We start from the raw sequence: 21,964 nt of genomic DNA, 5'->3' as shown, positions 1-21,964 counted from the left end.
TTCTTTCAGACAATCAATAGATATCGCCTATCTAATTTTAATCAAACTATGTTGTCATGCAGGTGAAAATAAAATGAGCCCTGTCTCACAAACAAACATGAGCTGCACGAACCATAAGTTACTGGTCATACCAGACCAAAGAAGACTGTAGCTGCACACCCCTGCATTTTGTTCATTATGAATTGAACTCTTCTTTCAAAACGAAGAATGTTATTTCAGTTTTCAACAGTGTCACTTTAAGTCATAATTTCAATTTATTATGTCATATTTTTTCACCACCAGAAGAAAACATCAAGTCAGCCAACAACCTGTATGCAGCAGTCTCAATAATTTGTTCTATATGGTATAGGAGTCTCAATGAAATTCTCCCGAAACACAGGATTCAGATAATGTTTCACGTAAAGCTGGTGAAAGATACCAAGGAAATAAATTGATTTTTTTTTTTGTGAGTTGTCTTCATTTATTCATTTACCCTTGCACTGCCTGACTACTAGTAATATAGTTGTACGTGCACATTGTCAACAGTGAGGATTGGGATTCTACCTTTGTGTATGCATGCAAGTACCCTTATTTGTGTGCCTCGTGTTTTCTTTTAATCTGTAAAGTGTGCAAAGACTAATTGGGCAATTTTACAGTATAAATAAACTGAAGTTAAAATATTATTTAGAATAATAATCCCTGTATTACTGTTTTGCTTCATTTTCCTTCCCTTCAGTTTTGGTAATCCTAGATTTTTCCCTCTACTTGTGCTATGCTGCCGCCCAGTGGTGGGATACTTGACAGCTAAAATGAAACACGATGTACTGTACATTGTTACAGGTTTGAAAAATAGTAGTCTTTATTTTCTAATGGTGGTATTTACAGGTGGTGTGGCCTGCTGTCTTGGTACATGTGATAAAGAACATAGTAAAAAGATATGAACACATCTCAGGCAAATAAAGCATAACCAATAACCAAATTAACTGCCGACACTGGGATATGGACAAGATAAATACCCTATCTAATCAAAGCAGTTCTTTTAAAATGACAAAGTATGAGGCTTCAGTATTGCCCTTCAGCATCCAGTGAGTAAACGTACACTCTTTTCCACAAACGTGCCCTACAAAATTTTTCAAATGAATGACAAATATGGTTCTAGCATTGCTCATAAAAACAATCAATATTACAGAATACCATCAAATCTTGATTTAACACACAAGAATAAAATAATACATTAGAAAAAGGACTACATGAAAACAAAGTTACATGAAAGCAGTTGCAAATGAAATTGTGAAGACACCGATATCAATGGTTGACTTAACCAGAGCAACTGTGGATATAGCTTGTATGTCACATGAGAGTGCGGTTTGATTTCTAAAATTGTTCACATTTTCTTGATAAATGTTTTCACACTTCAACATGAGGAGTCTACAGTGGTTTGTCGGTTAATGTTGAACTGTAATACTTAATTTTTTCCTTGATTTCTAGATATGTTTTCTATTGCCTTTTTCTTTGAAAACAGAATAATTTTGGAAGGCAGTACCTCAGGGAACACAATAAGATAAATACATTTTCAGCAACTTTTTAAAAACTCAGAACTAATGAGAAACAACTGCAAGATGTGCAGAGTTTGTCGGAAAGATTTAAACTGATATGGTTGTCCGCAACAAGTTAATGACATTGTTGGCTCTGATACACAAGCTGTAACTGCAGTCACCATGGCTCAACTGACATATGAGATTATTGATGTTGATGTTATTGATACATTTGGTTTCTGATACAGTAAGCTCTCCATAAATAATAAAAGGAACCTTAAATTCTGACAAATAATATTCTCTTTTACATCGATATACAAACAACATAACAAAAGATCATAAATACAGGGCAAACCGTCGCCCCCAACATTCAACATTAATAGTACTGTGTTTTATAAATGCAATATGATTAAATTACATTGTCAGTTGATGTTGAGATGGAAAACATCAAATATAATAAACTACTAAGCCTAATCTGGCTTTATCATGCTGAAGTGGTCCTGTCATTGACTATTTGCTAAAACATTCTTATGAAACGACAACACAGAAGTGCTAAAAGAATTGATATGGAAGAAAGGAGTGGAAATTTGACAAAATGTTTAAAAGGGTGATACATAAGCCATACTCTCCAAACTCAGATTTTTGTTAAAAATGGGACACTGTAGCTCAAATCCAACAATAAGAAATATGAAGCTTTCAATTTTCCTTTTACAGGTGAATATTTCACATTTAAGCCTATTCTGTACACATGTATAATAAATTACATACTGTATCTTTTATGTAATTTTAGGCTAAACTATAGTAATAAAATTCATACTGTCAAAGGGGTCAGCTGAGGTGTTTCCCAGCAAATAATGACTATTACACACATATGGTAACTGTTTTGTCTGATGTACTTCTGTACAAATACTGTTTGCTGTGATATTTACACAGTTCTGTGCACTGATAGATATAACATTTAATTTAATGTATGGAGAAAAGATCAACTTTAGACACGTCATGGTTTCAAACGTTTCCTACAGTATTAATTGCTTCTAAGGAGTACAGCTTACTAAAATACATATCAGCAGTTCAATATCTCCAATTTGCTTTAGGATACTGACATGTAATTTCTAGTTGAATCAAAGAGGGGGCACAATATAAATAATAAATGTCTGGGGCAAAAACTCACTAAAAATATAAGGAGAATTAAAGTCTGCCTCAGCACATTGGGATGCAAGGTAAAAAAAAAAACAGCAAAGTTCGGGGGCGGGATGAACAGGATGTAGAGTTTGATCTCTGATATCGCAACGTCCCCCAGAGATGAATGACGGCAGGCACTTGAATGTCATGGTTGTGCATGTGTGCGAGGACAGTGGTGGATAGTCACATAAGACTGATAGTCCTTAAAGAGTCTCTCTTGGAAAACGAATGATGGAAGAAAAGGTGCCTCCTCCTCAGGATTCCATCTCGTCTCCATCAAACGATGGTGGCACAAAGCTGAGTACCTCCTCGTAGGTTAATTCTTAGAAAAATAAAGCAGGATTTATACGAATTATTTACCAATATATAGAACATATAACTTAAATCTATCCATTTTCAACTCAAATGATAGCCTAGGAATCCACAACGTGCTAACTTACTCTTCCATTCTTCAATTTCCAGCTCACGGCTTTCAAAGCTCTGGTCGTAAGGCTCTGCTTCAGGCTCGTCGTCTGGATCGTGGTACTGGGCAAAGTACGGATGGGCAAGAGCCTCAGTCGCTGTGATCCGCTTGTCTGTGTCCAACACCAGCATTTTCTCCAGCAAGTCCACCGCTTTAACACAAGCAGCGATGAGAGGTGGTGAGTATGAGAGAAAGTACAAGACAGAGCACAAAAGTAAATGGGCACAGAGCAAACTAAAAAAAGTAGCACCCATCAGTGAGTTACCCATCATCTTGTTCTGGACCAAATGAACCAAGCTGCAGGTGTGAGAGCACTTTAACATTCATGGATAAGTGTTAAAACAGTAATTCCATAGCTATGTACAGAATTTTTCATACTGTGTGATTAAACATGTACAGTAATGGAGGTTAACCCTCACAAAAAAGTGTCTTTTCGATACCACTAGAGGGACTCAGTGAGCCAGGAGCTTTGCAAGCCAGAGCCTGATGGTGAGAAGGGAACTTACCAAGAGGGTTGGCACCAATGAACACATCAGCAAAGTTCCTCTTGGGCATGTGGGGAAGTGAGTTAATGTAGTTCCTTGCCTGCGAGAAACAATGAACAAAACTGTGAAACATCTTAAAGACATCGGGTAGTTAAAGGCCTTTATAATGCTACAGCTAAAAACTGGACAACTTTTCACATACTTAATTTACTAAATTTACCTGAAGCAATAATATACTGTGCATCTTTAATCATCTTTCATCACTTTAATCAACACCCAAATCAAACGAATGAAATATTGTGCCCTAATTTTCAGAATCAAGATGTGTTACCAATGCAACAGACAGCTCATCAGAATACACTGGCTGCACTGGCAAAGCACTTTGGGAAGCCTTGCTGTAACAAGCACGGTGAGTCAGAGAGGAAACAGAATAAGTGGAGTGAGAGCAGAGGCTGATATGCAGAAAAAGACTGGTAGGAAATGTTTTAAATACATCAATTCTAACAGTTCTAACGGTATCTATCTGTAAACAGGAATGTGGGTATGTAGGATGACGGACGGCTGCTGCTCGGCCCCCGATACCAGCTGGGGGGAGAGCTGGGGCACATGGGAAGGCGGAGGGCACGTGTCTCACCTCATGGCTGGGCATCCTGCTTATGAGGGAGGCTGGGGGTGTCCCCGTCAGGCGCATTATCTGCTGCAGCTGGTTTATATCTACAGCCTCTGAGTCAAGGGGCATCATAACATGGAGGTCAGCATATCAAAGAGCATGGGTAGTTAGGGTAGTTTGTGTATGGTGGGGTTATAAAATGAGGAGGGGGGGGACACACAAGGGGTAAAGGATGAAGAGGGTGGAAGAGGGAGGAAGACAGTTTCTGAGCTTTGATTTACAGCTTCCCTTGACTGTTTTTAACTGTATTACAATAAGAGATTTATGGACACTGTAACCCAGTGCTGTACCAGAGGCCTCTTACCGTCTCATATAAAGAGCTTAGTAGACTGTAAGAAGTCATAGTACATGCTAAAGACAAGTGGGAATCGAAGCCTTGTGCTGAAGTGCAAATGAAGCCATTTAGAAAACACACACTTTCAGAGTGCAGCTTAGAGGTGGTAGCATCAATACAAAGTAGTAGAGTAGACTGTCTGATCTCTTGCCAGGGCAACATGGAGGCAACACAGACACAGGCAGGAGGGGCAGTGCAGGAAAACTAGGTGGGATGGTACTTGACACTCACTGACTCCGAAGAGATTTTCATCAAGAGTTCAGGCCCTGGGGTTCCGACGAGCATCATTATAAGCTTCAACTGATCAATGTCTACCACACTCACATGAAGGAAAACAGGAGGAATGGAAGGTATTGGATAAGGAGAGAGGGGTGAGAGGTACAACAGAACTGCAATCATTGCAGTTCTACAAGTAAGGTACACGAGAAGTGTCAGCAAACACCATGCTAAACTGCATTTTCATAGTCCGTGAATATTAGTGTCTGCTTCTCACAAACTACACCAAACCCAGCCTGATAAAAGTATATGTATCTGAGCTATTACTGAAATTCTAAAGTGTCAGCTATCACTAGTACATTAATATAGGTGTGTTGTCAATCTTTAAATCAATACAAAAAGGAGTTAATAGTGGGCACAGCTCCTGCACACTGCACCTGTAATTATATTGTGTGGGAGCTTCTAAGATGCCAGAGCTCATTTTTGAATTCTTGCTCCGTCAGATTTCCTCCCACACACCTGTAGCCTCAATACACTCGAGCAGAGCTCACCTTTCATTGAGACAGGTAAAATGAGACAGACCAGAGAGACTGCTGTGTATCCAACTAAGCTTTGTGAGTGGGCAGCTCTACCACCTCTTTTGGAAATTTAAATTTGGTGAGAGGGCACACACACACACACACACACACACACACACACACACACACACACACACACACACACACACACACACACACACACACACACACACACACACACACACACACACACACACACACACACACACAGTGAAGGAGTGGAAGGTTTGATTGATCATTTAGAGCAGGAGTCACAAACACATTATGCAACAGCCAACTCATGTTTTTCATCTTAAACAGGACCATGGCCAAAGAGGTGTGTTTGCCAACTTCTGAATTTTGAGTGTGTGTGTCATAATTACACTGTGTCTTCCTGTGAGTTTTTGTGTTGAAACATCTGAATGCTCAGCTGCTGTGTATGGGAAGCTTTGTGGGAGGGAAACAGGAAGGTGTGCTGTATTGTGGAGAAACAGTGGAGAAAACAGCGGGCAGCGGTGAATCATAACCCACAGAGGGCTCTAAGTTCTATCACATTCACACCAACGCACACGCACCAATGCGCATGCACACACACGCTCGCACACACGCGCACACGCACACACACTTCCTTGACTATTCTGGCATGCAGCTCACAAAATTCAATACTCACCACAGCTTTTGAGGCAGCTTGAAGTCAGTAAAATAGTGTTTTTGAAACCCTGTGGTGTTCGCAACAAAGCAACATTTTGTGTCTCATGCAGCTTCTGTAAATCTAATCACAAGTATATACAAAAGAGAGCAGATTGCATCCATCTACTACCCCTTCAAGTAGCACCCAATACCTACAAATTGACTCCAAAAAGCCATTTTATTTTTGCATGGCAGTGACAGTGGTGGAAGGATACGGTCTGTACCAGGGAAGAGCGTCCGTCCAGTGAGTAGTTCAGCCATGATGCAGCCCACCGACCAGATATCCACTATTAAAATAAAAAAATATGCAGCATGGTGAATACTTTAGAACAAGCTACAACTTACCTACTTCATATTCAGTATCAGTTACATTACATTTATCTGATAGTCTCTTTTGTCCAAAGTGACTTTTTAAAATTCACAAGCTCAGGGGGAAATAAGGCTGCACAGGGGACACATATGGATTTCAGTTTGCAATGTTCAACACAAGGCTCTTTAATACTTGTGGTGAGCTCAACAATTCAGCATGCCTTTTTTTTCAGAATCTGTTTAACATTTGCTGTTGAGCTGCGAAACAAATAATGGATAAAGCAGAACTTTGTTTTATTCTAAAATCCTGGCAACAGAAACCAAACATTTCTGGTGAAAAAAATGCTACATCTGCCAAGTGTAATATTATATTCTTAAAATTATGATGTGGAGTAAAAAACTTTCACCAGCTGTTGGCACAGCAAAATGCAACATTAATCATTTATCTGACCAATTATGTCAAAGTCACATCGTCATGTATGACAAGTTTAAAGCAGAATAAAATGCCATCCAGCAAGGAACACGTCTGCTTTGGACGCTCTGGCTAGTGCTGCACCTTAACATCATGATGAATAAGGCAGAAAATTGAAAAGCTGTCCTAGTTCCTCTAAAATCACCCTCATCATTTCTTGTGTAACAAATACTTAACGAGTGATGCCAGAGAAGAAAAAGCTAAATATATCTGCTGAAATTATGTTTTTTATGTCAGCAGACAACAAACAACAAAAAACTCAATGTTATTTTTTTTTCTCCATTATTGTTCAAGCCCCTTTGTCAAATCAAACCCTAAACACACAGATGTTAGAAAGCTATTTCTACACAATTTCAATTATGTGAAATCAGACAAGATGTAATGTTGCATTCGGCTGCAGCCCAAAATAATTATGACTGTATGTCTGTATGTACCTGTCATGTTGTAGTGCATCCAGTTGAGCATGATCTCTGGGGCTCGGTACCACCGGGTAGCCACGTAGCCTGTCATTTCATCATCTGTGTGCCGCGCCAAACCAAAGTCCAGGATCTGCATGAAGTGATGTTTGTTTGTGAAAGTAGCAAAAATGAACGGAGAGAAAAGAAGGTAAGGAGACGGCTTCCACTAAATGATCAGTTAAGTCATTGACAGTGAAAATTGTTGTAAGTCCACCATTTCTGACCTTGAGCTCACAGTCTTCATTCACGGCCAGATTACTGGGCTTCAGGTCCTAAGGAGAAGAGAGGCAGGACAGAAGTCATTCCGCTGCCATTGTTATGCACATCTTTCTCCTTGTAAATGTTTGTCAAACACCTTATGACTGATCCACTTTCAAAAGGTTTGATCAGTATAGGAAATGTATTCTCTGGACAAAAGAAGAAGAAAAAAAAAAAACTTATTCAACTTCAAGCTCATGCATCAGGGTCATCACTTACTCTGTGGATGATATCAGCAGAATGGATGTACTGTGGGAGAAAATAAAATAATGATGACTTACAACTTAATAGATGACAGTGTTTGCAATACAGATACAGGACTTAGAAAAACTACAATATGTGCTACACTGTTTTATGTTTACAGTAACTTCAGTCTCAAATACCTTGACAGTGGTCAGTTTTAGTTTGGGGTTACTGTGTCAGATGTCAAAGGTCAAATTACAGAAAGTCTATAAAAAAAAGGCCAATTCTGATTCAATGGGCCATCAGTTAGACTAACAGACAACAGTTTCCTACTGAATCTCCAGAATGATTGACAAAGGACAAGTTAGTATCTTAACTTCCAGTATCAAGCTGAAGAAATGGTGTCGCTAATGGTGTTCACTAACCTTTAAGCCTCTGAGAATCTGGTAGATGAGGAACTGGACGTGGTCATCAGTCAGCTTCTGACACTTGACTATGTTGTTGAGGTCTGCCCCCATTAGGTGGGTCACCAAGTACCTGCAAATCATACAGCCAATCAGATATGGTCTCCAAATGTCAGTATGTCTGCCTCCATCTTCTGAAGCTTTCTTTAATTCATGTTTGGAGCCCTCACTGTCCCTCTTACTGACTATTATTACTTGTGGTGTTATGATCCATAAAGCACTTCGTAGAATAACTTTTCTGCTCTAATAACATAATTAAACATGAGTTCATTTGAAGGGTTCTACATTACAATTTTGTGTAAGTATGCCTATATTGTATGAAAATATATATATATAAAATTCGTATAAAATGCATAACTCATTCTTGCTTAAAGGAAGAATGGGGAAGGAACTGTTGGTAAAAAGGGAAAGGCAGAATTGTTTCACTCTTTTCTTGATAGTGGAAAGCCAACACATCAGCAAAAGAAGGCCAACTGTAGCACAAGTGTTTATGTGAAGTCTGTGCTTGGTATATCTGCTCCATCTGACCCCATTCTACAACAAGACATTGACCTGTGAGCATCGTGCATGCATCTGCCTCTCTTACAGTTCACTATAAGGATTCATTTTAGCACGTTTCTGTCTGTGTTACAGGTCACCTGAAAGAGAAATGTCAGTCTGTATAGCTCCACTTCAGTGCCGGGAGTCTGTGTTTGTAGGTCCATCTCACACTTCCACAAATGTGCAACATGTTGATGACGCCACAGCACGCAGACAACGGAGAATTCAAGGACACTGATTGAGCATTCCACACACACACACACACACACACACACACACACACACACACACACACACACACACACACACACACAACCCCCAGAGACTGCCAGATGGCTGTTACCATGGAGACTAGCTGTGATGTGCACAGCGCACATGTTCCCCCTCCATTCACCTTGGTACAATGCGCCACATGCCGGACTTGCATGAAGTTTATGAGCTGTGGGATTACAATGTGTTTGTAACTCTAGTGTCAGCTCTGTGTTAGTCTTGCAATCATCTGCCAATGTGAAGGGTTTCACTGTGTTACAATGAGAGAAATTAAAACTACAGAGGCTCAGATGGTAAGGAGGCAGAGAAATGAACTTCAAATACAAACACCAAGGAGTCAGAGAAGAAGAAAAAAACTGAAGGATAGGAGTGAAAGGGAGAGAAAAAGTGACTTACACATCATTGAACTCCTCTAAGCTTGTCGCTGGTGTGAAAACATCTAATAGGCCAATCACCTGAAGGCAAAAAGAGAGATCAAGAGGTCAGAAAACATTCACACAAATGATTTTATGTGACTGAGATTCCAAATGAACAAAAACAGTTTTCATTTGGTGTTCTATAAACAACCACTTGATAACTTGGGACATCATCAGCATGCACGTCTTTAATATAAAAACATGTGCTATTTCCTCCCTGATACCACAATCACCACAGTTGTTGTTTGTTGATAAGCACAACCAACAGACAGTCCCCAAGTATGACATTTCTACCTTTTCTACAGAATCAAAGTACTTGATGTTCTCCCTTTCTGCAATATCTCAAGTTTCATTTGTTTGAGTCAAACAAGCAGGGAATTCCTGCCTTGCTGCACTACTCAAGTTCGCCTCCTCGATTTCATATTAGGTAACATACACTAGGTTATCCTTTCACCCCGTTTTGGTCATGAAGTGATTAAATCACATAAATTTGGCTGATAAACACGAGTCATATCATTTCAGAGGAAGCAGTAGACATTATCTGATGAAGTCTGTCCATTGACGAGACACCACAGGCGTGTGAACAAAAGAAAATATAAATTTGAGAGGAATGTGTCACGTTAGATTTAGGTACATCTAACTGGTTTCCCATGCTTGTTTCAACAATGGCTAATTGTTTGCTTTTCATCACAGACATTACAAAGGCTTTAGAGACTATGTGTGTTGGCATGTTCTTTCCCCTGCTGTGCATGCCACTTGCAAGATATGCAAGTTTGTGACTGCATGACAGGAAAGCCATATATAATGTGTGAAACCAACAAAATATGACAGGCTGCATATAAAGAACACTTAGATGATGTACATAAAAAGCTTGTTTTATGCAATGTCTCAGTTTGAACAAAATGAAAGACAGATGCAGGACAAAGAGGAAACATTAGAGGATAATGAAATGCGTTTGTGTGTTTATCTTCAGTAACTGCGTATGCACACATTCATGCACGCACATATACACACAGACACACTGGCAGAGAGCAGTGCTGAGCACCCCCACCCCCTGGTGAGAGAGAGTGAGGTGGATAGGTATTGTAAAAACACAGGAGCAGCCCGCCCACACAGGGCACAAACCCAAAGCTGATTGGTGGACTGAAGCCACAACAAACAGCTGATTGGTTCACTCAGGCTTTCCAAAAATCCAAACCCAGGGAGTCTCCTGGCAACAGTGTGAGCAAAACACAGATTCACTCTCTATGTAAAGCATAGGTGGGGATTAAAACACTTTGATGCTTTAAGAACAAAAAAGCACAGCTTTACGCAATCTTTCCTGTTATGATGAAACAGAACCAGACGAGAACATGCTCATTAATGATCACAAATTGCAAAATAACCTTTTAAGTAAGATGACTGCCCCACTACACTATACAATGGCAGTGTTTTACTGACATTGACAGCTTTCATTGTGCACTATGATACGGGCTCTGATTCTACATAATCCTGAAAACTTGTTTGTCAAATGAATGCACTGAGGTATTTTACCAGAAGTACCAGTGCACCATGCAACACTACTTCCCAAACAAGAGAGTTCAATCTGTTCCAGCAGTGAAATAAAGGTTGGTAAAGAAAACAGGATCCAGGAATAGTAATGTGTTGTGAGTGCTGAGCTGAGCATGCAAGAACTGAATATGAAATATGATGTTTCATATGGAACCTTTTTTTTCAGGATGGGTGGCAAGCGGCATGTGGTGTTCTTTACATAAAGTGCTTCCTCTTGGCCACTTGTCTAAACACACGCATGCAAAAACTGTTTTCTTTTTGGTCACATTTAAATAAATCAGAGCATCCAGAAGTAACTTGAAATCAGTCATATTTTTAAAGTTACTTCTGCATGCTAAGAGTGTCAACAATCCCAAATCTGATCTCTTGTTAATAACTTAACACTCAGTCATTTATCAGGCTGATGACACACCAGCATATGTTAGTGTCTAGAGTCGGTGAATAGCCGATGCATGAATTCCATGGTGTGTGTGTGTGTAATGAGTTCTTCAAGGCAATTAGGCGAGGTAAAATAATGTTCATTTGAAATTACATTAACTTCCTAAAGTTGGGCTTTCATTTCACTGTGAGATCGGCTATACTTTTGGTGTGTAACTGCTGCTGGTGGGTTTTCCCCTTTGAGATGTTCCATAATTCTTCAAGCTGCAGTTTCTTTTTTTTCCTCTATGAGTGCGTCATCTAAAACTGCTTCACTTCACTGTGCCTGCAGGTTGATGAGACAAGAGAAAGTAGCAGTCCACCCCATCACTCATCACTAGGCTCTTATAACAAGCCATTTCTACCTATTACATTAGCTAACAGTGAATTACTGGGAAAACTTTCTATGCAAATCTCCCCATTTATCCTTCTAAAAAAGACCCCAGCAGAACCAACTGAAACCTATCTACTCACACACTGATACATACCAATCACCAGCTGATCCCACACAGCTTACAGAAACCAATCACTTGCACTTCAGATTGAGGAATCATACAACTGCCATTACATAACACATAAGGATCCTCTCTATTTGTTCAAAATGTTAGCTGAATGCAGCAGTAGCACACAGGAACTGGGACTGTGTTTGTGTTTAGTATGTGGGCAAATGTCTGTATGCACGGTACGTTCACACGCACACAAGAGACTCAGAAAACCAGAACCACAGCAGTGATTGCTGGAGGGTAACTAAAGCCAGTGGGCAAAAAAATGAGAAGTAAAATTGAAGGAATCAAGATTGATGCAGCAACAAAATAAGATGAAACCACAGTAAGTGATGGGACTGAAGCTGTTTGGTGACTCGCTGCTCACGGAGTAGTTCCCTTTGATCACTTACATGGAAACGCTCGTCTCACAGGACATCGCACCCCCACCCCACCCCGGCACACACACTTTTTTATTGAGGCCAGTGCGATCATGTTTGTTTATGTTGCCATACGTGAAACTAACACAAGAAACCACTTTGTGCTTCGTAACAGTTTGTTGCTTTTTCATAAATCCACCTATACTGTTCAGCTCCTGTTGTTGTGGTGTGGCCAGGAGGGATTTCACAGTTAGCTGGAGGGACAGTGAGGTGTTGGGTTGCACACCCAGCTCTACTCTATAGCTTAGCCGCCTTTTCTAGACCTTGAATGTTTACAGAGTGGATTAGTTTGTTTAGTGATGTATGCATGTACCCTGTATACATTGCATTACGGTGTCTTCAAAAAGGATTTTTCTTACCTTCTTTACAAAAAGAGTCTGTGTAAATGGAAATGGGACTTTTCTAGTAGCTCAAAGTTCAATTTTTTACACTCAAAATTTGGACAATCATTTGCAGAAATCTGACATCAAACAGATGTGTTTACTGGTTTCAGTTTCTAGTTTTAGTTCCCCGTCAACTATTAGGTCACGTGGCTGTCCATACACAAAGTCACATTCCTGAGAGCAGAGCTAAATAAGCTTCAACCTTCTTATGCTCCAAATAAAACACATATAACATTATAGGCAATTGGAAGTAGTGGCTGCTTTTGCAGTCTTTTCCTTCAGAGTTAATCTACAGAACAATGCATATACTGTACACAGGAGTCCGACTGGCCAGAGATTTAAGGCCGGGGGGTGGAGGTAGCGGTGGGCTGACTACAGGTGACTTACATTCTCGTGCTTCATGTGTTTGAGCAGCCGCAGCTCTCTGTAGGTTCTCTTTGCGTGGATGATGGACTGGAAGGGTCTAGACAACTTCTTCACAGCTACCTTCAGGTCTGTCTTCACATCATACGCTGAACTGAGAAAGAAAGGAAAAAAAGAAACATGTAGTTGAAAGCGATTAGCAGTAAAAAAAAACTCATTACATCAGGCTAATAACAATTGTCATACAACAACATCATTTAACTGATGATGAGGTACTTCACTAGACTGCGTAGGTGGCCAGAACCCAGTAAACAAAGCCCAAGTAATTGCATAACACTGAGCTCTTGGTTTCGCTTCTTATTATACTCTGCAGGCTGTATGGGGAACATGACTGAACATGTTATTAAATATCAACAGTATTATATACAACACAAGAGTGTGAAAACCCACCACTTGTTTACAAAAAAAAACCAAAAAAAAAACATATCAACAACATGATAGTCAGTGAACATTTGGTTACACGAAGCAGTGTTCAGACAGAGGCAGACAATCTTTTTTTATATAATAATGTTGTTTACATGTTCCTGGATATTGGCTCCACAAATATAACTCAACCTCAACTGTCCGGCTTAGCACATGATGTCCAATAACACTTGACACTGGGTTCTGAAAATCTGTTATTACAGCTCGATAAGAATTTCATATTCTTAATTCTTTATAAAAAAAGAAAAAGCTCTGCTGACTTCTACATGTCTGTTAATAAAAGCAATCCATGTTAGTGTCTTGTTGTTCCAGTTATAAAAGCACTGAGGTATTACAACATATCGAAACAGGAACAAACAAAGACATAAAAAAAAATGTCAGGTAATTATCTTTGTGACCCAGTTTTCCCTGAGTAACTGAATAAAATCAAATCAATCAAAACCAGCACCTGCCCTGTGATTCTGCTGGAGCTGTGCACATGAGTACGCATGGCTGTGTTTGATTTGGTCCTCATTCATTATTTCACTCATTTCATTATAATGATGTAACAGAATACCCGACTATCAGCATAGAGCCAGTGCAAAAGAAAAAAGAAAAAGAAAAAAAGTAGGTGTGGCAGAAAGAACATGGACAAACAAAGTGTAACATAAAAGCTGAAAATGAAATGGGCTCCTGTTGTATTGTGGCAAAATAAACCTCAAGTGAGCAGTGTTACTAAAAACACAGTCTAAGGATAGAAACAAGCCATGCTTTTGCCAGGATTTAAAAAAACAAAAACAAATGAAGACTCAGACAGACACAAAGACACTGTGAGGGCAGTAGAGAGTGAGAGAGAGGCAGATGGGCCTTGCCTCCCCAAGAAGCGTGACATTGCTGCATTTCCTGTACTGTGAGGGAACACAACCCACTTACAATAAACCACATTCCTTCCAGGTCAATCACTTGAGCTAAATTGCAAATGGATGATTGCAAAATCAGTCCAAAAAAAAAAAAAAAAAAAAATCTGTGCTCAGTTTTGTGCAGACACATACCGTTTCCTCTCACTGCGGTCTAACCTTGTGGGGGGTGTAAACTTAAACTGAGGGGTTTACTCCCCCCCCCCATCAAAACTGCAGGGAGTAGTCAAAACGTCTTTATACAAAAGGAGCTAACCACTAACACTACCTGAACTACCTGAACTACCGACCCAGTCTGAGTTCAGCTCAAGGCCGTGTCAACACTACATGTTACAGGAGAAGATGATAATCATTTCCTCTCTGAATATGTTTTACAAACTGATTGAAAGATCTGAACCGATTACCTTTTTAACGCTTATGACTGGGAGCTCCTATGTTTTAGATTATAATAATGTGTTGGTGATTAAGTTATAATCCTAAGTGTCATGAATCCATAGTGAGAACATTAAGATAAGCAGCGTGTTTTTTCCAGTAAGAGATAGAGAGATAATCTTCCACACCCAATGTACTCTATGTTCCTGGCTTGCAGAACAACTTTTATATATGTCACTTGTGGAGGAAAACTCAGACTCGGTAAACAAAGACTATACCAAAGGTAAATGACAAAACAAAGTCACATGTACACTGTCTTTAAAACTCCTGCTAATCTGCAGGACAAACAAGACGGCTCTAAGCATACACCACACAATTAGTCTGTAATAAATGGAAGTGCAATAACAAATGGCCATAAAAATGTGGGCTGTAAAAGCAGCAACGTTTAGAAGGCAGCATCATGGGGAAGCAGTGATCATACACAGTATGTTGACTAACAGACAAAGTTACTGCACAGGCAAATGTGAACTGTACATGACTTTTTGAGGTGTGTAGTAAGTGTACCCTCCTTCCTCTTTCCATCAATTCACTCTCTCAGAAATTAAGTTCACAAGAAATTCAAGGGAGAGGATAAACGGCTGTTGTGTAAAATTGTTATCAATTACCCACAATTGAGGAAATAAATGTTTACACCAGAGTCAAAACTGTGATGGACTTGTTGTACAGCTTTTAGTTAAGATTAACTGATGCATGAATGGTGTTTTTCTCTCCCTTGTCCAATCTGCACAAACTGTACATGTATGCATAAATTTCCCTTTCAGAATCTGATATGTGGGTACATTTATGCTGACAATCATGGCTGGTACACACACACACACACACGTAAAATTTGAGTAATTTACATAATAAGTGTTACCATGAGCCGAAACTTATATATATATATATATATATATATATATACACACACACACATACATATATATATATATATATATATATATATATATATATGGTGTAAACTGGTGACAAACTTTCAAAAAACCCAGTGAATAGCATGTTTTTATCCATCATCATTACTACTTTTGCTATTAAATCTGATGTCAAAGTCAGAACCATATTACAAGCATATACTTGACAGAACAGACATGTTGAAGACCAGCACAACAGGGAGAAAATAGCCAAAACATCTGCATGCATGTTAAAATGATTAATAGTGAGATAAACAGTGATCAATTCCATATTCCCTGTCGTCATCTTGCTTTCCTGTAGCTGGAGACACATCATCATGATGTACTCTGTGAGATCTAAATCTTTAACAGTAAACGTTCTGCTATGCACTCAATGACCTAAGGCACAGTAATGCTTCTCACAATGCCTTAATTCATTTGTGCCACTCACACACATCAGTGTTAGAAGGTAAATGGGTTTTTACTGATCTCTTTTCAGTGTACATATGGCAGGCATACTGATAATAACCTAATAACCTTAGTGCATGTAAAACAACCTGGTTTAAGTGTTTACATAGCAAAAGCAATAATCTCAGCTGTAATCAAATTATTACATGGCATTTAAACACACTAATTTTCCGATCTGCTCTGCAAACAGAGATACTGATTAAAGTAAACTCCTCAACTATCCCTCCTCCATTTCCCAGATAAACTTGTGGTTTCTGCAGCTCTGCTCGGAAGTTTGAAAATCAAGTCTGAGAAGTATTTAAATGCCGTGTCCACTTGATCTTTGAAATGAAGTTGACTGACAACAAATAACATATGCTTCAACTTTTCTAACTAAACTAAAAGTTTCCCTTCATCTGTGAATAGTTCAGATATAGTGGTTAGACTTTTAAACAACACTTAAACAAGTATGAGTCCTCCAGTTTATCCACTTTGCCTGTGTTTTTTAAATGTTTTGTAGATTTGTAAACTCATAGCTTTCATAGGCAAATTGTTAGGCATCTTTTTACTGAGACATGCACTGTTTGTGAATATATGGGCTTAGTGACTTTAATGAGCCTGATCAGGCCTGTCCGCTGCTTAGGGATGAGAATCGAGAACCGGTTCCAGTTGAGAAGCGGTTCTAAATAGTCAAAACCATTAGAGTGGTATGCCTCCGAGCTTATCAATTCCTTTTAACAATGAGTGTTTTACTGACAGCTGTGCATTGCAAAACAATGGCATCAAACTCATGTGTCTACGCTGCTGGAAACTTGCAACAAGGAGGAGTCACAGCAGTGAGGAAGAAATGGTCCAAAACGTGGCCTCATTTTACTAAGAAACATGATGACAGTGCTAGTTGTAATGTGTGTATGGTAATTTCAAGTAAGGGTGGAAACACCAGCAATATGCTGAAACATCTGTCTATGCAACATGGGCCTAAATTCCAGGAATGCCATGTATTTGATACTTTCCATCTAAGGAGCACGCCCATCACTGAGGGTAAATATACTGTGTTATAATAAGTGAGTTATAATAAGTATAATTAGTGGCACACAGGCAGGCTTAACAGATTTTTTTCTTTGACTAAGAAAAACTATATGAAAAAGAAAGTTGTACAAATGTTCTCCGATTACATCCATTTTAGATGATCACAGACAGACTGTTGTTACAGTGAGCTCTCAGACACCACTTTCCCATTCAAGTGGTGGAATGGAAAAGTGGTCCCAGACTTTTAGAACCAACTGTATCAGCCAATAGTTATTTTTAAAACATAAACACACACACACATATATCTATGCAATATGCTAAAATCAGCCAATGAATCTTTCCAGCTCTACTTTTCATGTTAGAAAGCAGGATCCCACGAGAACAATAATGTTTTGGACACTACTGGCTGGACATTTTGAAAGCAGCTAAAAGTTCTCCCTTTTTAAGTATCACAGTGCCCATGATGTCTGCATGCCAAGATATTTTGAGGCTCACAAGCCTGATCCATAACTGCATACCAAAATGAATGGTTTTACTCTTTTGACATCACAGATGCATTCTGTCATGTACCTCAGATGAGTGTTGGAGCTAAAGTCATGTAAAATTGCTGGTTTCAAGCTTGAGCCTACTGTTTGTTTGGAGAGCTGACAAGTCAGTGCACATTTCTGTGAGGTTAAAACCAAGTGCGTCAGCCAGAGCTTGCCACAATATTGTACCTTCTCACCAGATTAGCCTCATTATTCAATCCCTTCTTAATCAGCAAACTATGTAAAGCTACATATGGCCGCTAAGGACGCCATATAAAGAATGAAGAAGGCATGAGACCAGGGGAAAAAAGCTTCAAAGCTGAGCCTGACTGGTGAGGAAATGCATGTGCTGCTGGGTGCTGAAACCACTGTAGAAGCCGTCAGAGCTGAGAACTGAGAGCTAGCACTAAACACACCTGTGAAAACTTGAAAAATAAACACTTGCTGGACATGTAACAAAAAATGAGTAGAATCACTTTTTATTCATATTCAAGTATGAGAAATGTAAGTATACAGAGCAGTTAAGCATGGCACCTGTTTTTACCACAGTGCCGACTGTGCTGAGAGAACTTGTTGTCTTCTAAATTTGCTGTCTAAACAAATCAATAGCGGTTTTAAATGACACTGTTTTTGGAGAATTGGGGAACAACCAAAAAACAATTATATAAATGTCAGAGAAAGCAGGAAAACATAATGTTCCTACATGAGTTTCGGCAAAGTCCTTATAGGCATTATCGGCAGCCATCTTGGCACACCCCTGGGCAGTTATTTCAGGCTAACAAGACCAGGCTCAAGACCAGAGCATCTAAATGAATGGGCAGAGTCATAACTGCACATTCAATGGCCACTGGGACATAAAAAAACTGCATGCACAGAATCACCTGTAAAATCAGACTAAAATGTTTGGCACTTTTGTACAAAATAAGGTTTAAAACTCCTTTGTCCCCCACAGGTTATACTTCTAACACATATACACAAGGTTTCACTCATCAGTGCAACAACACGATTAGCTTGATATATTTGTCATGGGAGGAGACAGGACATGTGTCACACAACTGCCATCTTTGGTGTTAAGACTTTTTAATTCAGGATCCTATGCCTTTCTCTTACAGCATCTCTGGCTCCATACTCTGATTATCAATAACTGCTTTAGATGATATCTGTTATTGATGAAGAAAAATCTCTTGTAGTGCCACGCAGCAATTATTTCCACTCTAAATTTGCTTTATAATTTTATCTCATCTAAAATATTATTTAAATTGTTTATTAAAAAGCTTAATAATGTTTGGCAACAGATATTTGGATATTTAGTTCTATCATTTTGAAGTTGATATAGAACTATTAAATTAATAGACATATATGTCCTGTGGGCCTGCATTTGTTTCAGGCTTGTTTTTGCTCAGCTGAGAAACCTAAACTAAAAAACACGAGGCACTCAGCACACAGTCCATACTGTAATCCCCACCAGCAGCATTCACTGTAAGCTCTTTCTTTCCACACAATAACTCTGGATCTCCTCCAAGTCTGACATTTAAAAAAAAATCAGAACATGGGTCAGAAATAAGGAGACGGTGGAAGTGTGTTTTTTTTTTTTAGAAGTCTTGTATCTGAGTGACAGACTGATGAGGAAAATTATTTAAAACCCCACATATTCAATGCTCTCCACATTTAAACAGAGGGAAGAATTCAAACTGAGAACCTGAGGAACATCGTGGCAGCAGCAACAAAGACTCTGCCGGCAGGCGACTGAGAGCATGTGTCCGGCTGACCAGCAGCCGTGACATGCTAGAGTAGGTGCTGCATGGTTATTTATACTTTACACAAACCTTCTGAAGAGTTTTAATGACAGCCTGCTGTTTGGACCACTTTACCTACAGAATTCATTGAAAGCTATAACACTCAAAAGGCTTTGTGATCATGTTTCCAAGAGATAAGCTGACAACTCCTGGCTCTGGTTTGGGGTATAGTCAAGTACAGAGGAAAACACAAAGGAATTTCCTCACAGGCAACTTCAGAGCAGAGAGATAATGATGCTGTCGGCCTTTTTTTGTGCAGACTCTGGAACTTTTAGTCTTCACACATATTATTAGTACACGTCACAGGAATACCTCTCACATGGATTTCTATTATAAAAGGCGCTGCATATCTTAATGCCTTTCATTTGCACCAGTATCTCCTTTCCAGTGATTTTCTTTAAAGACCAAATGAGGTCATGGTTTACCATTTATTCACCACTCATAACTGGAAAAAACACACACACATACACATGGAAGTAGGGTCAAAATTAACAGTGAAGTTATAATTATGATACGATGCCGTCCATGACATTGTGATGACTAAAAGGCGTCAGAGCTGAGGCCACTACCTAACCTCGGGACTGTGAGTCATGGGTGTACCACAAGGGGAGAAAGGGTGACATCATTCTAGAGTCATCATCGTCGTTGGATGAGCTCCTATAGAAAGCTCTCACTATGCACGAGGGGGGCCTACTTTCTGAAAACCACGTGACCTTCTGGTACTCTGCAGGCTGCACCCAACTGAAAATGCATAATGCATGCAATGTCCGGATGTGTAAAGTGCCAGGTTGTACATGCAGGACTATAATACTATTGCAATGGAAGGCGATTGTTTCACTCGGGTGTCGTTAACCCTCTCTGTTATCATGACCACAGATCATATCTCACGAGGAGGCACCACTCTGGCTGATGATGCAAGCATGGACATGCCACTCATCAACCTTGTTCAAAAGATACACTGATAAGCCATTAAAAATATAAGCAGTTCATCTGCAAATGTAACACCGGGGAGGTAATTAAACTTGCTTCTGGAGCTGCCAGCGTGTTTTCTGGAAACTAGTTGGACATACAGGTGTTTACAGGACAAGCGTAACTAAGAGAGCAAAGCAAAGAATGTGCACAAAAACAAAAATAATCCCCACCCGCCCACCGAAGAAATGCGAGCCACCCCGAAGCGTGCACGGTGCGCCCTCAATTCGTAACAGCCAAAGTATGAAAGTGTAAACAAAAGGCACAATCAACATTTCCCTTCTATCACTGGCACCCTTCACAGACTGATAAACAGCCGGCGGGGAGGCAGCTCTGACGGGCCTCTGAGGGTGGTGGGAACCCGTTTTACTGTTGTGCAATCGTGCTGTGTGCTCTCGATACTACTCTGCAACAACTGCTTACCATACGGATCCGTAAGCTCCGGAGCCGACGGGAGATAAGTTCTGGTAGCGCTCCGGGACCTCCCACACGGTTTTATTCAGTTCCTGTCGGTAGAAAGTGGGTCTCTCCTTCTGCGACATTCCTGCGGATTTACCAGCCCCGCAGTGACAAAACAAGCCAGCGGAAACTTCTGCCCTCTCTCCTCTCCTCCTCCCCGTGTGTGTGGCACGACGTGGTGTGGTTAATGCTGCTCCACACTGCAACTCAAAACGGAGACGGTCCCGAATTACTCAAAACTTCAACCGGCTGGCCGTGCAAATTCGGTGCAGTTGTGCAGCCAAGAAAAAAATCCCCACCTCTCCTTGCACGTCGGGGCGTTCGGAGACAACTTCCTCTATACAACGCGCTCGGGTCAGGAAGCTCAGTCTGGACTAGCTTTCGCTGGATTTTTCACCCTGCTCTGTTCTCGCTGCGCTGGGCGGGCGCGCGGAAACCTGAACGCGCACGCCACTGCGCGCTCCCGGCAATAATTACTATCTCGCGAGAGTTGGGTCGCTGTTGAGAAACCAGGGGATGCCCCGTCTCTAGTGTGGCCGACAGTGGGAATCACCCATCGTCAATGACTGAACATGTCTTACCTGTTTAAATGTACCTCAGGTATTACGATGCAATAGCAATTTACTGTGACCACAACAAATACACTCAATTATGAACTGTTCCTTCAATATCAACCACCTTGGACATCATGTTTTACTACTAAACTACAATAAGGCAGTTAAGATATTTTTATACAAATCAGCAGATAAGACTCTTTAATGTCATAGTTAAAAAATATCTGTCAAATATAATAATTACAACTGATTGCACAAGTGCAGTATCCACCCATTTATGGCACACTCCTAAATGTGGATATTTTCATGTTCATAACATGTGCATTATCAGTTGAATGGAAACCACCTGTGTAACCAAGGTGTGACAA

General features: G+C 40.0%; 1 protein-coding gene across 2 annotated transcripts; it reads right to left on the bottom strand.

The window, feature by feature from the left end:
* Positions 1-810: 810 nt before the first annotated feature.
* mapk14b (mitogen-activated protein kinase 14b) lies at positions 811-21,483 on the bottom strand. 2 transcript variants are annotated; one of them, XM_056393176.1, is made up of 13 exons: positions 21,342-21,483; positions 21,007-21,242; positions 13,142-13,271; positions 9,462-9,520; positions 8,217-8,328; positions 7,828-7,857; positions 7,575-7,622; positions 7,327-7,441; positions 6,327-6,398; positions 4,279-4,358; positions 3,666-3,744; positions 3,137-3,310; positions 811-3,018 (listed from the first exon to the last, which is right to left on the bottom strand). In XM_056393176.1, the coding sequence occupies exons 2-13, from the start codon at positions 21,123-21,125 to the stop codon at positions 2,951-2,953; spliced, it is 1,086 nt and encodes a 361-aa protein (XP_056249151.1). In that variant the 5' UTR covers positions 21,126-21,242; positions 21,342-21,483; the 3' UTR covers positions 811-2,950. The 2 variants fall into 2 exon arrangements, with proteins under 2 accessions (XP_056249151.1, XP_056249142.1); XM_056393167.1 differs by lacking the exon at positions 4,279-4,358 and adding an exon at positions 4,880-4,959 and having other exon boundaries at positions 21,007-21,478.
* Between the last annotated feature and the right edge of the window lie 481 nt (positions 21,484-21,964).

This window comes from Seriola aureovittata, chromosome 2, assembly GCF_021018895.1.
Source record: "Seriola aureovittata isolate HTS-2021-v1 ecotype China chromosome 2, ASM2101889v1, whole genome shotgun sequence".
NCBI classification, from domain to species: domain Eukaryota; kingdom Metazoa; phylum Chordata; class Actinopteri; order Carangiformes; family Carangidae; genus Seriola; species Seriola aureovittata.
The sequence above is the reverse complement of the archived record's forward strand: the minus strand, read 5'-3'. Positions and strand labels throughout refer to the sequence as shown.

Coding starts and splice junctions, on each gene's coding strand:
- mapk14b (XM_056393176.1), bottom strand. CDS start 21,125: ATGTCGCAGAAGGAGAGACCCACTTTCTACCGACAGGAACTGAATAAA. Junction 4,359..6,326: donor GCTCTTCCCTGGTACAGACC/GTATCCTTCCAC, acceptor CAGAGGCTGTAG/ATATAAACCAGCTGCAGCAG. Junction 3,311..3,665: donor CATTGGTGCCAACCCTCTTG/GTAAGTTCCCTT, acceptor CTTGTGTTAAAG/CGGTGGACTTGCTGGAGAAA.